This window comes from Leucopleurus acutus, assembly GCF_964270905.1.
Source record: "Leucopleurus acutus genome assembly, chromosome: X".
Classification (NCBI taxonomy): Eukaryota; Metazoa; Chordata; class Mammalia; order Artiodactyla; family Delphinidae; genus Leucopleurus; species Leucopleurus acutus.
The window spans coordinates 11,964,440-11,980,025 of record NC_139148.1 but is presented as its reverse complement, the minus strand read 5'-3'; the positions used below and the strand labels follow the sequence as shown (position 1 = coordinate 11,980,025).

Sequence of the window (15,586 nt, the reverse complement as noted above, 5' to 3'; positions counted from 1 at the left end):
TTTGGCTGGTTGTATGAAGTTTGGAAGCTGTTTATTTGTCCTCTGAGATTCTTAAGCTCTGTATGGAGTCCTAAGTGCTTAATTCTTACTTTGGCATGAGTGCCCTCTATAAGAATTCCAGATCTTTCCCATCTAGCAGCATATTAAAGGCAGAGGTACCTATGTGGTCCTCACAGGTAATAGGGAGTTATTCTGATTCTTAGGGTTTTGCCTTATGTCTTATTGCCTTCCTTCCCGCCCCAGTTTACGCACACAGGGAACCAATATTCGCCAGCATCTGTGCACAATAAAGCATATCACTTACTTTCATTCACTGATTAGTGGCAACATCTTTTTATTTTCCCCAAAGAAAAAAAGTTTCCATTGTAAAAAAGTAAACTACTCATTGCAGAAAACGTAGACCAGCAGAAGAGGAAGCAGATAATAAAACGTACTTGCATTTCCACCCTTTGGAGATGACCTTTGTTCACATTTTGACACGTGTCCATCCGGGCACTTACACGCGTAGACAGCATGACGGGCTGCAGTTTTATTTGAATGAACCCATTTAAATGCATCGTTGCCTTTGACCCTTTAAATACAATTGCTGCTCTGTAGCCTGCTTTTTTGATTAAATAATATTTCATTTTTCTGTATCAGTGAATAGAGATCTGTATCACTTTTTAACAGGTGCATAATAATATCCTCTTGTATGGCTGTACCATTATTTAGCTAAGTGTACCCTATTAACCCATCGTCCAGATTGTTCCTGTCTTTTTGCCATCATAATAAACATTGCTGAGATAGATTTGTGCCGACATTTTGGATTTTTGTTGTCTCCTTAGATTTAAATCTTCTAAGTGTATTTTTTAAATCCTTAATCCATTTGGAACACGTTTCTGCATGTAGTGGGGGCTTACTCTCTTTTCTCTGAGAAATAAAATGCTTCCTGCCATATCTGTAAACAAAGGATGTCACAATCCTCAGGGATTGCAGCCACCCCCTTGGTGAGCTGGAGAGCCCTGAGGGAACTCAGGGATGAAAGAATACCTGCCATCTAGCAGCCGTCAGACTGCAGCCACTCCCCACAGTGAGCCCTGAGGAGACTCAGGATGTGAAAACACGGGATCCTGGCCCCAGATAGCTGAGGTGCATATCAAAGGAATGGTTTCAGTGAGCCCAGACTCCTGCATCTTCCCATACATAGAAAAGCCCTAAATTCCTTAACGTGAGATATCTGGTTTTCTTTAATTAACGGTAATCTTTCGACCTACAGACTACCTGCCCTTTGCTGCAAAACCCCGATATATCCTGCCTCCCCCTGGCCTCCTCGGAGCAGTTTCTCAGGTTTACTTGAGATGCTGCTTCCGGGGTTGAGGTCCTTAGTATGCCCGCCGAATACAATATAGCTCTCAACTTTTAGGTTGTGAACATTCTTTTAGTCATATCTCATTTGGTCAGTCACTTGTTCCAATACCGTTTATTGGAAAAGGCATCCTTGCCCCACTGATTTGAAATTGCTGTCATTATATGTTAATTTCCCCTACAAATGGATCTCCTTTGTTCCCGTGCCGATGTTGCACTGTTGCCATTACGATAGCAAGTTTCCAGGAGGGGGTTTTAGACTTAAAATCTAGTCAGGGTTTTCCAGAGAAACAGAACCAATTGGATATATAGAGATTATATAAGAGGAGATTTATTATAGGAATTGGCTCGTGTGATTAAGGAAGGTGGGGAAATGTCACAGTCTACTGTCTACCGGCTGGTGAACCAGGAAAGGTGGCGGTATAATTCAGACCGAGGCCCAGAATCCGAAGGCTGAGAATCGGGAGCTTTGATGGCTGAGGGCAGGAGAAGATTGTCGTCCCGGCTGAAGAAGACAGAGCAACGGCTCATCCTTCCTCCACCTTTGTGTTCTATTCGAGCCCTCAACAGATTGGATGGTGCCCCACCCACACTGGCGATGGTAGATCTTCTTTCCTCAGTCTGCTGCTTCAAATGCTAATCTCATCCAGAAACACCTTCACAGACACACCCAGAAATGTTTTACCAGCTATCTGGGCATCCCTTAGCCCAGCCAAGTTGACACGTAAAATTAACCACGGTCTAGACCCTCCAGTGTCTGTAGCCATCTGCCTGTCACTTGCTGGGATAAAGGTTGCTACCAAGGCCATTCTGTACACAGTATACCTCGGTGACATTGTTCTGCAGGATGACACACGAAGAGTCCTCGTGTCAGCCAGCTCGACTTGCGCTGGAGTAAGTGCTCTACAAATACTTGGTTTCAAGATCCGGCACTCAATAAAATAAAATTAAAATAAAATAAAATAAAATAAAATTTGCTCCAGAAGAGGTGGGTTTTTTATAAGGCTGTAGTATAAGATTTCAAGAGCATGACAGTACCAGGTCTTAAGTTGTCTTGAGGTGGGAATATGAAGGGGCAGAATAAACGATGGCCTGCTTTCCTAGCCTGAATTCCGAACCAGTTGAGATGAAAGAGTAAGAAAGATAGCAGACAAAAATAGACCTTTATTTCCAATAAAGCTGATACTGTCGAATGTGGCTTATATCTGCAGGCAGCTGGGCTTCTGAATACAGCACCTGAAACTGAGGCAGACTCCATTCAGACCTCACTGGCTGTGCTGGAGCCCTGCAGGCCACTGCCAGGGGCCAGGGGGCTGGCCCTTCTCACAGAGGCAAAGAGCGGAAGAGGACCCTGACCTGTGGCAGGCTGATTCCCAAAGACGAAGAGGAGAAGCAGGGTTCAGCTATGCGAGCGCAGCTGCTTCTTTCACGTCCACCAATCAGATCAAGCTGTTTCCTTCCCACTATGGAGGGGTGGGTGAGATACAGCAAGAGTTGAGGAGTGTTAATGTTAATGGAGTACCCTCCATGGGGAGGGAGATATCACCAAGGGCAGCGGAGGTTTTCCCTAACACTGTGTGGAAGGTCCTGCCCTGCTGATGGAGCAGGGGTCACACTGATATAGGACACCAAGGTCATGGCTGAATCTAGTGTTAGTGCAATCTTGGTTTTATTTTGTGGCCCCTTCTCGTCTCTAGGCTTATGTCTTGCCATTCGTGCTCCTTGCGTGAGTCATGATCTCCCTCACTTCTTGGTCTTCACACGTGCCTGAAACACACTCCTGGCCCACCTTCACTGCCATCTTTTTTTGTCTGGCTTACTCCCTTCCCTCCTTAGGACTCCCTTCCCTCCTTAGGACTCACTTCCTCCGAGAAGCTTTATCTGGCACCCAAGTGTGAGCTAAATCCTTCCTGTGCTCCTCACACGACCGTGTACTTACCCAGCAGGACCCTTACTCTGTATTTTGTTCCCAGTTACTCTCTTCTGCATGAGAATATGAGCTTCATGAAAACAATTATTGATATTTTCTGTGTCGTTTCCATTGGAAGACCTCAATGACTGTTTGTTCAATGAATTCATAAATCTTTATTATTTAAAAAGTATTCTGTTGTAAGTTTTACATCTATGAATTGATAATCTTTTGGCTAGTTCCTAAATACACAAATGTATAGGAAAATGATCAGAAACCCATTGCCACTTATAGGTTATGAAACAACTTTTTGAATTTTCATATTAAAAGAAGTTAGATCTACTTTTTGTGCCTTAGGATACAGCAAAAACAGACTGCAAAAACAATCTGGCCTAGACATATATAATGCGTTCTCGTATGGAGGAGGAAATAATCTTATTTGTGTAAAACAGTAGTATCTGGTAGATATGCTGAAACCTTCATAGATATTTTCTCTTCTCTTACCTCTTGGGTATATTTTTTTTTGTTTTTCTTTCCTGTTGAAATATAATATTTCTACTCTTTCTTTTTGTGGTTTTAGAGATTTGTGATTTGTTCCTTAAAAAGTATTATTTACTCTTTTTAAGTAGTGACTTAAATTGTTATATTTGGTGGAATGAGTCTTTGAGCAAAAATTAGATCTGGCTTACATAATTACAAGAGATGTTGGGATTTTAATTGCAGACTGCATTTTCTGGTTTGCTTGTTTAATAATGGTTAAAGAGAGTTTTGAAGTACAGTTTCCAAGGTTAAAACGGATAAACACATTAAGCTTTAAAGAAAGCATTTGGATAGCTAGAATGTGAAAACTTCATCCAATGATGCAAACGATCGGAGTTGTCACCCGTAAGCCTGAGGCGGGGAGCCACGCGTGGTTTGCCAGTAAACATGGTTTTGCAGACACCTTTCAGAGCTGTTGTGGCTGATTGGTATTTCTTGTTGGCATTACAGATGAATTTCGTAAGTGTGTACAAAATGAGCAAAATGGAAAGTCGAATCTAAACAGAGGGGTACAGAGAGGACCCCAGCACGAACGTACAAACGGCGTCTTAAGCTTTCAGTGTTAAGTCTTACATTTCAAATGTTACCATGTCCCTGGGGTAGTTTAAAATGCTAAGTAGTTGGGTGTCTTTTTCGTTTTTGTTAGTTAGGATAATCACAGTCGTTTTTAAAATGAGAATTGTAGAGCTGCTTGACTTTTCCGTTTAGTGAAATCATGAAATAAGAAGGGCTCGATTTTCTAGTGCTGTTTAGAATCGGTGAAATTTCGTTCTGCCAAGAGGTACTGTGATTGCAGACGCTCCCAGGAGGGTTTTGCTCCCTGCACAGAATGCCTCCCATAGATGGCTGCTGGTACGCAGATTTATTTACCAAGATCAGTGTCGTCAAATAGAACTTTCTTTGAAGATGGAAATGCGTTGTAATCTGCGCTGTCCACTGTGGTGGCCACTAGGCACATGGGGCCGTTGAACCTGCGAAATTTTTTGTTTTGTTTAATTATTTTAAACGTAGCCACTTGTGGCTAGTGGCTACTGTGACGGACAACACAGAATGTCAACACGGACAATGCTTTTAGATTTAGTACGGTCTTGCCTCTGGAAACGTTGACTTTAATTTCTATGAATTCATCTGATATATCTCGCCAGCATTTATTGAGCACCTCAGGAGTGCGTGTGCCTGGTGTTGGAAAGACATACGTCCTTCGGATTTCTCCTATTAGCCTGTGAAGGAAGGTGTGGAGGCCTGAGATCTGTCGTCCCACACACCGGGGTGAACGTGGCCTTGGTAACAAGGCTCCTGCTGTTTCAACAGGAGCTGCCTCTCTTTCACCCTGGGCTCTGGGACCCAGCGTGGCAGGGCCTCGTCCCGGCGGGCTGAGGGTGTGAGTGGCGGTCCCTCTCACCCAGCTGGGAGCTCTGCTTGCTCAGGGCTGCATCTGCCCGGAGGAAGGGGCTCCCACTTGAAATTCTCTCAAAGATGTTGCTCAGGCTAGCGTGGCCCTGTCACTGAGGTTCATCCCCTCAGCTCGCTCAACCATCTTAGTTGCTCCTGACACGTTGGTCAACACATTTTCAGTGGAAAAAGTGAACAACTCTTCACAGCCCTCCAACACCTACTTTTTCTTCTGTTTTTTTCCTTTCTTTTTTTTTTTTTCCCAAAGGTATCTTACCTCCCGGAAGGGGGCAGCATGGCCCATGAAGACTTCTGTGGACACACTGGTCAGTTGAACCCAGGAGACCTGCAGGTATGGCCGAGATGAGGAATGGCTGATGGTTTCATAGTCTTTGGGTGAGGCTGCTCCGTCCCACCCACTTCTGGTAGCTTCCCGCGTCCCCTGCTCTGTCTGTTACACCTTGGACCTGTCCCTTTCTATGGCTTCTTGCACTCCGCCTGAAAACCTGCACAGGTCCCTTGTATTCCTCTCTCATGCTTCCCTGGGCCCTCACAATCAGTTTTTAGCTCCCACGTAGGGCTTTTCCTGATGTTTCTGAAAAAAGTAACCACAAGTCACTGTCTCGGCTTCCTTCTCTTCCATCCCATCCTCCAGTCACTGAAATCAGGGTTGGCCTCTCAGCACTGCCCCCCAAGCCTTTCCTGAAGCTGTTCGGGTCACGGTCGCTCATGATGTCCCAGTTGCTGCCACATTCACTGCGCCAGTTTCTGGCCTCATCTTTCTAGATCTCTCTGCTGCCTTTGAGACAATTTTCTATTTATCTTCCAGTCCATCTGCAGGGGTAGGTGTTGTCACTTAAAGAGCATGACCCAAACCCGGCCACCATCCTAGTCCTGTCCGAGACGTGTTACCATTAAAATCCCCAGGAAGTGCTTGGTTCATCTTTGCCAGTTCTTATAAGTGTGGACTCTGTACAGGTAGTTTCTGGGATCATTTACATATTTTGGGGATGACATCTGCAAATATTTGAATCGTGGTGTTTCAGTGAACAGGAGATTGAGAGACAGAAAAGCAAAAGGGCAAAGAGTCGTGCCCAAAAGTCAACAGTAACCTGGCCCCGGAGCAGAGTGTAAAGCGTAGCTTCGACTGCTTGTGACCCCGGAAGTGGATTCTTCCGCCCTCCATGCATCAATTCTAACGTGCCTCGGCATGGTTCCCAGTGGGATTGAGCCCCAGGTGCCCACAGGTGTAACCTGCTCGTTAACCCCCCTTTGTGGCTTTCTCCCTTGCCTGGCTCACCTTCCTGCTCTTCCCTACTTGTGCTTTCTGTACCACTTGCCAGATATACTCCCTGCACTCGAGCCCTTGTCTCAGCATCTTCTGTGGGAGAACCCAAGCTGAGACGGGCAAGAAACCTACCTATCGTGTTCTATCCCTTTATCCTCAGATCCCGAGGTTGGCATCTGGGGCTGGCCCCTCATGTGCTCTTAGTAAAGAAATAAATGAACGCTTGAAAAGTCTGCAGAAGAGCGGAGGCAGTAACTTCCTCCAAGTGGTGAGGGCTCCGTTCCCCGTGTTGAAGTCAGCCGCCTGTGGTGTGGTGGGTCCCGTGGGCCTCCACGGGTACCAGTAGGCCCACCTCGTGTCCTCCAGCTGCTGCGAATACCGGCTGTTGATGGCTCTCAGCTGCATCCCACTCTGGGCGCTGCCCTCTGTCCCGGGAACCGCCTCTCCCAAGGTTGTGCTCGCTACTGCAGGGTGGCCCACAGTCAAGGGTTTGCTGATGTGGGGATAGGAAAGCCTCAATTTGGGACAATTCTGAAGTTTCATCCGACTCCAGAGCTCCCTGTTGGCTCGGCTAAGGCCTCCGTTGTACAATAACTGCATTGGTGATTGGCTTCTCCCCCTGCCCAATCCTGCTTTCTTCACTTGTTAAGATGCGTCTCCCGAGAGCACTTCTCAGTTTACTCTCTGCCCGCAACTCCCCATCTAGGGGCGCAATCTAAGACTCAGGGATGCCAAAGAGGGGGTTCTTCCATTTGTGTGAATTCCAGAGCTGATGATTTGATCGCACACGCGGAAGCATGGGACATGTTTGGAAAACTGGAAAGGGCCGCAGCAGTCGTCTCTGTCGTTTTGTTATTCCTCGGAAAGCAGACTTGTAAGGTGCCTGACTTAGTTACCAGGTGGTAATCATCCCACCTGTGGACTCATTAGAGGCCGGGTCACACTTCCTTCTTGTCGGTCTGGTGTTTGCAGTGGATGACCGTGGGCCGGGGCATCGTGCACGCCGAGATGCCTTGCTCGGAGGAGCCAGTCCATGGCCTACAGCTGTGGGTTAACTTGAGGAGCCCACAGAAGATGGTGGAGCCTCGGTACCAGGAACTGAAAAGCAACGAAATCCCTAAACCCAGTAAGGAGGCCGTGAGCGTTGCTGTCATTTCTGGAGAAGCCCTGGGAGTCAAGGTAAGCCGCGCTGTGGTGTGTTTGTGAAAGCTGAGGTATGCAGCGACACGAGGCTGGCCCGCTCTGGGTCGACAGCTCTCACCGGGTTTGTCACGGTTCAAGTCCCAGGGGATGGACTTGCTTCAAAGGTGTCAGAATAAATGCAACCTAAGGGAACCCAGAATTTATTTTTGCCACGTGCAAACCTTTAGAGTTAGGAAAATTACAGGAAAGCAAGCCCATGTAAAGAATTTGGTAAAAAAGCAGTTTTCAAGATTCATCTTAATATGTGTGCAGATTGAGCCTGTTTCCTTTTGTTTATCGTGCAGTTTTAGAGTGCCTCGTTTAAGAAACAAAAACCAGAACTGACTCCACTCCCCGAAGATTGATTTAATTATTTATGCTCAACTTAGTAAGGACAGCACACTACGACATCATAGAAAAGTTTTTAAAAAGATTAACTTGAACATGTATTTAATCCATACACGCCACGCCCTGTACATTCTTCTTAACTGAGACTTTATAATATTTCGGTTCCAGGTCCCACCTTTTAATCAAATGAGATCAATTTTGGCTAAACTTTGTGAAGAGATTTTGGTAGGAAAAGGGTATGGCCAGTACTGTGTTAATTGCGCACCAGAACTGCTTGCCTGGAGCCCAGGCTTCTGGTGGTGAGCTCGGTAATGTGGTCTCTTAGGCGGAAATGGTTAAAAGGGATGGGAAGGGGGGATCTGGGAGGGCCCCCCCATCTCCAGTTCCACACGTGCTACCTGTTGTCTGTTACCTGTTGTTGAGTGGTATCAATATATTGGGAACCACTTTGCCATTCTCTTCGTGCAAAGAGCACTTAAAACTATTTTAAATACTAATTTATGTAAATTTAAATTTTGTTTATATGCACCCACAGGGATGATGGCCAGGCAGTGGGATGCATTCATGGTTAAGAGGTTGGTCATGATTACTGGTTAGGACTTCACTGGTTTTTGTATTTCCTGCACCGTAACCCGCAGTTCTTTTCCTGTACTGTGCCTAGGAGTATGTGTTATTTTGCTTTGCTTCCAGTGCAAACAGAAGTGATTGAAGAAAAAAAATATCAAAATTCACTCCCTAATAAGCATATATAGCTGACTGCTATCTACGCCCTGGCAGGCCTCCACGTTACTCTGCAGTTGGAAACGTCACCCTTCATTGTGTTTCTGTGACCCATTCGTGTTTTGCCAAGCATTGGGCAGTGCGCTTTTCAACTGTGCGTCTAGTTTCCTTCTCTTCAGCTTCACAGGGGAGAATACAGGTCCTGTGAGGTCTTTCAGGTATAAGGCAGAGGACGTCACCTTGTGTAGAGTCAGGCAGGGAGGGTCGAAGGAGAGCTGAATTGGTGCAGAGGAGAGGCGGCTCACTGTGTTGCCCTTGGCGTTTTTCATTCTGTGTTTTCAGGACTCTAGGGACGGGCCTTCTTGGGATACTGAGGCAGATGGTAAAGGTCAAGAGATTTCCTTCTCTCCACTTCCACCAAAGCCCAAGGCTTTACCCAGTCACATGTATTGGTATTGTCTTTAAGATTTCACTTACAAAAAGAGTTATCTGCAGCTAAAAAGAGAAATTAGACCACTGATTTAATGCATAATCAAAGCCAGCAATATCATGAATCCTTAACGTTTAGAACTGCTTCTCATTTATAGAAAATACAGTGCAGTTTTAATGTCAGAGCTGGTACCAGTTACAGGCAGAAGGACATTTTAAAGCACTTCCAAGCAGCAGACCACGTGCTCTTGCAATCCCAACTAAGGATTAGAAACCAGACGTTAATAATGTTTTAACTTAGTGAAATAATATCTTAGTAGCTGCCAGCCTCTCTCTTTTTGTCAACTGAAACCTCTGAAGTGAATTATATTCTCCTAAATAACTGATCAGTCTTTATCTTTTAAAATTAATTAATTAATAAATTATATTTACTTTTTGCTGCATTGAGTGTTCGCTGCTGCACGCAGGCTTTTTTCTAGTTGTGGTGAGCGGGGGCTACTCTTCGTTGCGGTGCGCGGGCTTCTCATTGCGGTGGCTTCTCTTGTTGCGGAGCTCGGGCTCTAGGTGGGCGGGCTTCAGTAGTTGTGGCACGCGGGCTCAGAAGTTGTGGTTCACAGGCTCTAGAGCCCAGGCTCAGTAGTCGTGGCGCGCGGGCCCAGTTGCTCCGCAGCATGCGGGATCTTCCCGGACCAGGGCTCAAACCCGTGTCTCCTGCACTGGCAGGCGGATTCTTAACCACTGCACCACCAGGGAAGCCCAATCAGTCTTTATTATGAGAGCATTTGAATAAGGGACTCTTGGAAGCCTGGGCAGCATTAATTTGGGCTCTGAGAGGCCATGTGGTGCTGTGGTTACCAGTGTGGACTCTGGAGACAGCTGGCCTGGATTAGAATCACCACCATGAACTAGCTGTGTGGCTTAGGGCAGACCATTGAACCTCTCTGTCCTTCGTTGTCCTCATGTGTAAAATAAGGTTGCTGTGAGGATTAAGTGATTTTTTTTTTTACACTTTAAGTTGTCAAAACAGCATCAGACGTGTTGTAAGCACCACACGAACGGTAGCTGTTATTATTATTATTTTGATTACTTTGTGTTGACTTGGGCAGGAGCTGGGCTGAGATTTGTTTGTGGTCTATGCTAAAGGGACTTGCTGGGATTTGGGAAAGGTAATTAACCTGCTCTGAAGAAAAGACACCAGTGTGAGTCATTGTCCACACGGGAGGCTCCTGACCATTTCTTTCTGGGTGTCATAAGAAACGTAGTTTTGCACATCTGAAGCCTTAATGTCTGCTCACACAGGAATGATTGGATTGTAAAAAGTCTAGATCTACCATAAGAACGAACTGAAGATTGTATTGCATCAGGAAGATAGTTTTAAGTTAAATCACGAGGTGAGGCTGAGAATATACCTTTCAAGAGATTGATGTGTTTATAACCAATAGAGAGTCACCAACAGCTCCCCTCCCAGCACCTTAAATAGCTAGAAAATGGAATTAGTGACCATTCCAGTGCTTCTCCAATTTTAATATTCACATGGATCACTTGGGGCTCTTGTTAAAATGCAGTCTCCGATTCAGCAGGTCTGGGTGAGGCCTGAGGGTCTCCATTTCTAACCGGCTCCCAGGTGATGATGTTGCTGTGGTCTGGGGACCACAGTTTGTAATATGTGTAATGTTCCTGGAATTCAAGACATGGGAGTTGACTTATCAGGAGGGACAGTTTGATTAGGTACCTATAGAAGATGTTAAGGTCCAATTCTGTGGCTTCTGGCAAATCTTCAACCTTTATGTAGTGAGGGGGTTTTTGTGCAGAGCGCTATAAGCTTTTGCACGCAGCACAACTGACCTTTGATATTCCCAAAGCTAGATGTGTCCCTGTTCCCCAGGTTATATGTGTCTGGGCATTTCTTTAGCCCTTGGGAAGCCACAGCCAACTGTGAGCAAGATTCTGCCAGGACAGCACAGTGTAAAGTGAAGGCTGAAAGGGGGAAAAGATAAAAATGGGATACTTTGAATAGTTTCTGTCACTTCTGGAAGGTCAAAAATCACATGTTTATTTCATGAGAGTATGAAATTCTCCAAACCCCATTCCATCCTTATCAGGCAGCCAATCAGGAATATTTATTGCCAGTTCTCTCTGCAACATGATTCTTTTCCCAACAATGGCCTCTTCTTGCCTCCTGCTGTTTTAAATTACATTATGTCAGAAGCAAACCTTAAGGAGGCCTCAGCCCCACCGGGGTCAGAAAAAGGCTACCTTGAGCCAGACTGCTGAGTTCAAGGCCAGCTCCACCACTGACTGCCTTTAGAGAAGTCATGTAAGCTTGCTGGGCCTCAGTTTTCTCATCTGTAAAATGGAGATAATTATAATGACCCAGAGAGGGTCACTGGGAGGATTAACTTGGTTAATATGGGTAAAGAACTTAGAACAATCCCTGGCGTCGAGTAAGCCCTCTATAAGTGGTTGCTACTTTTACTTTTTTTAAAAATTATTTTATTTATTTTATCTTTGGCTGCATTGGGTCTTCGTTGCTGCACGCGGGCTTTCTCTGGTTTTGGTGAGCGGGGGCTACTCTTCGTTGCGGTCCACGGGCTTCTCATTGCGGTGGCTTCTCTTGTTGCGGAGCACGGGCTCTAGGCACAGCGTCTTCAGTAGTTGTAGCACATTGGCTCAGTAGTTGTGGCCTCAGGCTCTGGAGCACAGGCTCAGTAGTTGTGGCGCACGGGCTTAGTTGCTCCGTGGCATGTGGGATCTTCCCAGACCAGGACTCGAACCCGTGTCCCCTGCATTGGCAGGCGGATTCTTAACCACTGCGCCACCAGGGAAGTCCTGCTTTTACTTCTTTGCAGAAGCTTTGTGCAGTGTTCGTGTGTCCCACAGTCATAACAAGAAGAAGCTTCCTTCTGATGAGCAGACTGTATATTCATGTATTGGATAACCAAAAATTTAAAAATTCACTTTCCAAAAGAGTTTGCCAAGCGTGTCATGTAATTTGCTCAGATCTTGTTTACCACTGTGCCCCCAGCACCTGAAACAGTGGCTGATACATACAGGGCAATCAGTAAATATTTGCTGGGTGGATAAGTGAAATCGTTCAAATGTAAACGAATGCTGGAATAAGAAAGTAGGGTGAAGTAATAAGATCGACAATATAGGGATTAAGAATGACTGCAGTAAGCTTCATACAAGCTAACTAAAAAGTTGAGAGAACAATGGAATTAGCTAATTTCCGTTTTCAAATGAAATAAACTATTTAAGGGATTTGGAAGCAGGGAAATAAAAACCAGATTGATTTTTTTTCTTTAAATATGAATACTAGGCTGTTTTTCAAGACCCACATTGTTCCTTGCAGGTTTCTTAAATTCAAGCAGTGACACCAATCACTGAGCAGAGGTTTGGAGGTTCGTGGTTCCCTTTGGGGGTCCACAGACAGGTGTCTCCTTGTCTTTGGTAGCGTCTTTCCTGTGGGTTTCAGGGCGTGGCTTGATCTGTAGTAGCGGACATACTGGCTTTCAGTGCGTCCCTGTGGGCCGTCCCCCTTCTTGGCCCTGATTTAGCTCCAGCAGGCATTGGGAGACCTCGTGTGCCTTGCACCAAAACCCAACGTGCCCACTAATCAGCCTGTGTTGGTTATGGGCTAGCATGTGATTTGTAGCCAAGCCTGTGATTGTCACCTCCGATTCGGAGAACTAGGGGTGTCTCCAGGCTGTGGCAGGCCGTTGGTACCCACACACGCCTTTTCTTACACCAGAACTAGAGAAACAGCTGCCTGTACCACATTTCGCAGCTTTTGTTTTCATCCGGGAACCTCCAAGGGCCAAATGTCATTTGAAACACTTTATCATCAATATAGAATTTTGTCAGTATCCCCCTACCTTAATTTGATTAAAAAAAATATGTAGTTTATGTGGCTTTCGAGGAAATGCTCTTACAGCACGTCCAAATGGCAGTGGGTTTTTGGCAGTAACACTGGACAGTAAACTTAGAACATTTTTACATTGTACCCATTTTGCTCTTTCAGGGGCAGTCTGAATTTTTTTAAATTGGATCTGGCAATGTGAACTGGACCTTGCCGACTTTACAGTTGGCTCCAGGTTCTCCGCTCCCCCGCTCCCCCGCTCCCCCCGCCATTTCCCTGGCCTTTCTGAGCTGGCTTCTGTTCACTTGGGGATGTGGGGAAAGCTGACCCCCTCCCACAGGAGGCCTCTCTTTCCTTCCCAAGCCCAGAAGAACAACTTCTCAAGGTAGCATTTAAAAAACAATAAATCTTGAAAGCAGGTAGCACAGACACTTGTTTTTCCTTTGAAGTATTCCAGCAGGTTCATGAGTCTAGCTTGAAAAAGAATCATGGCTAGTCTCCCAGTGGCAGAGGTTGCGAGTGGAGCCGTGGGTTTCTGACGAAGGGAGCTCGGGTAACAGGCTTCAGCTGGCCCCGAGAGCACGCAGAGGGAAAACAGCACCTGCTCAGAAAGGACTCCTCTCTTCCAAAGGCCTCTCTGTTCATTGTTTCTATTTATAAATCGGAGCGCTCTGTGATAGATTTTAAAACTGGATATTTAAAAAAACATTCCCTTTGGGATGGAGGGGGATAAGGATGGGCCTGGGACTTCTCTCACTATGTCTTCTTATTTTTAATTTTGAAAGATGTAAATGTTTACGTATTTAAAACCAGAAAAGGAAAAAAAACCCCCAAAGCTTAAAATGAAAACCGAACGGAAACAAATGAAGAACCTAAAAATTTGTGTAAAGATCTCAGCATCATAACCATACAGAGAAAATATTTATTTTAAGGGCTTTTAAACATAGTTCTCTGACTGTACAGTTTGAGTGGGATATATTCTACAGGCAAAAACATAAAATTTTAAACTTCATTTTGTGTTTGTATTGTTAATGTTGGCACTACAATTTTAAAACAGTTTTGTACATATTATGAAATAAAACAAATGAGTAAGTTTGTTAACATTTTTAGGAATCAAGATTTTTCAGTGTCAGAAAAATAGGTACAAATATAAAAGAGCTTAAAAAAATACTGGCGTATTCAGTGTTATATTAAATACTAAATATTTTTTTAATGGATGGCCATTGTCTCTAAGAGGCAGTTTCTGGAAACCTAATATAATTTGATCATTTTAGGAATTCAAGATTTTTAATGATGCAATTTTATCTTTCTTTGTGATGATAACAATGTCACTTTCCACTGGGTTTTATTTCCATTGATTTTTCTTTTATGGTCCATGTTTGTTTAAATGCTATGAGGAATGCTTTTAAAAAGTCCCTCCTGAGAAATTCACAATCACCCAAACGAATTCACGCTGAATTTCCCTTTTCAGATTTTAAATAAATGTATTTTAATGGGTAGGTGTGGGGCGAGAGGCAGGGAAATATCACACAAGGCAGAGAGCCTCCTGGTCTTCCTCTGACACAGGGCAAGAGGGAAACAGAGCAGTTGGAGGAAAAGTAATTGTCAGGTGCGAAGTCCTGTAGAAATGTGGAGCCGAGGAATTCACCATCTGCATCTCCTTGCTAGTCATCACCAAGGTCCAGCCCAGTCCCCTCTCTTTAGTGAAGCCTTCTCAGCTGCCCTAGATCCACAAAGCCATCCTGTCTTCACCATCCACGAGATCTTTGGACTGACAATTATCATTTGATTCACGCGTCCCATTTCTCTACAAGCTCTTTTCATTCAGTCATTAGATACTTGCTGTGGGTACAGTGTGCAGAGCCCTAGAGATACGATGTGAATAAAATACAGCCTCTGTCCTCAAATAAGGTCACAGTCTAGCCGGGGGCGGGGAGAAACGGGCCAACATTAGAAGTATCATGTGATACAAGAAATGCTAAAACAGCGGTTGTGTAAAACTTCCGTGGTGGTCCGGAGGATGGAGAAGTAATTTTCCTTGTGTGGATGGAGGTAGGATAGGAAACAAAGAAAAGAGATGGGGACAGGGGTCATGTGTTGTAATGGCTTATACAAAGGCTTGGATAGTAGGGGTGCAGTGGCTGTTTGGGGATCATGATGGGGGGGCTGCGTAGGCAAGCAGAAGCAACCAGATGCTGGTGGGGTTGTGACAGCGTGAAAGGAGATGATGCAGAGTACTGGGGAGTCGAGGGAGACCCAAGGCCAAGTTTGCCTACTCCTGGATTTTACCTAAGGCTGACCTTGGTTGTATATAAATTCCTGCATCCCTCTCTCTCCCAGGGCTTTTCAGTAGAATAGTTTGAGGGTAAGGTCAGGTGGGGTGCTGTGTGCAGCCCTGTCTCATCTCGAATTTCACAAAGCAGTTCATTCTATAGGACCCGCCCCATCACAGGCTGGGTAGCCCGAGCAAATGATCAGCCTCGTTGCACAGACCAAGTGCAAATCTTGGTTCTGATTGAGTGTGAGACCAGGCACAGTTAGGTCTGTTAGTGTTGTCACTAACAGACAGTAGGTC

The 15,586-nt window shown here is 45.2% G+C and overlaps 1 protein-coding gene across 1 annotated transcript in view; it reads left to right on the top strand.

The window, feature by feature from the left end:
• PIR (pirin) overlaps positions 1-15,586 on the top strand; it is a 104,737-nt gene that overhangs the window by 33,394 nt on the left and 55,757 nt on the right. Inside the window, exons 4-5 of the mRNA XM_082865297.1 lie at positions 5,454-5,537; positions 7,446-7,652. Coding sequence (XP_082721423.1) covers positions 5,454-5,537; positions 7,446-7,652 — 291 coding nt within the window. The remainder of the gene's footprint in view (positions 1-5,453; positions 5,538-7,445; positions 7,653-15,586) is intronic.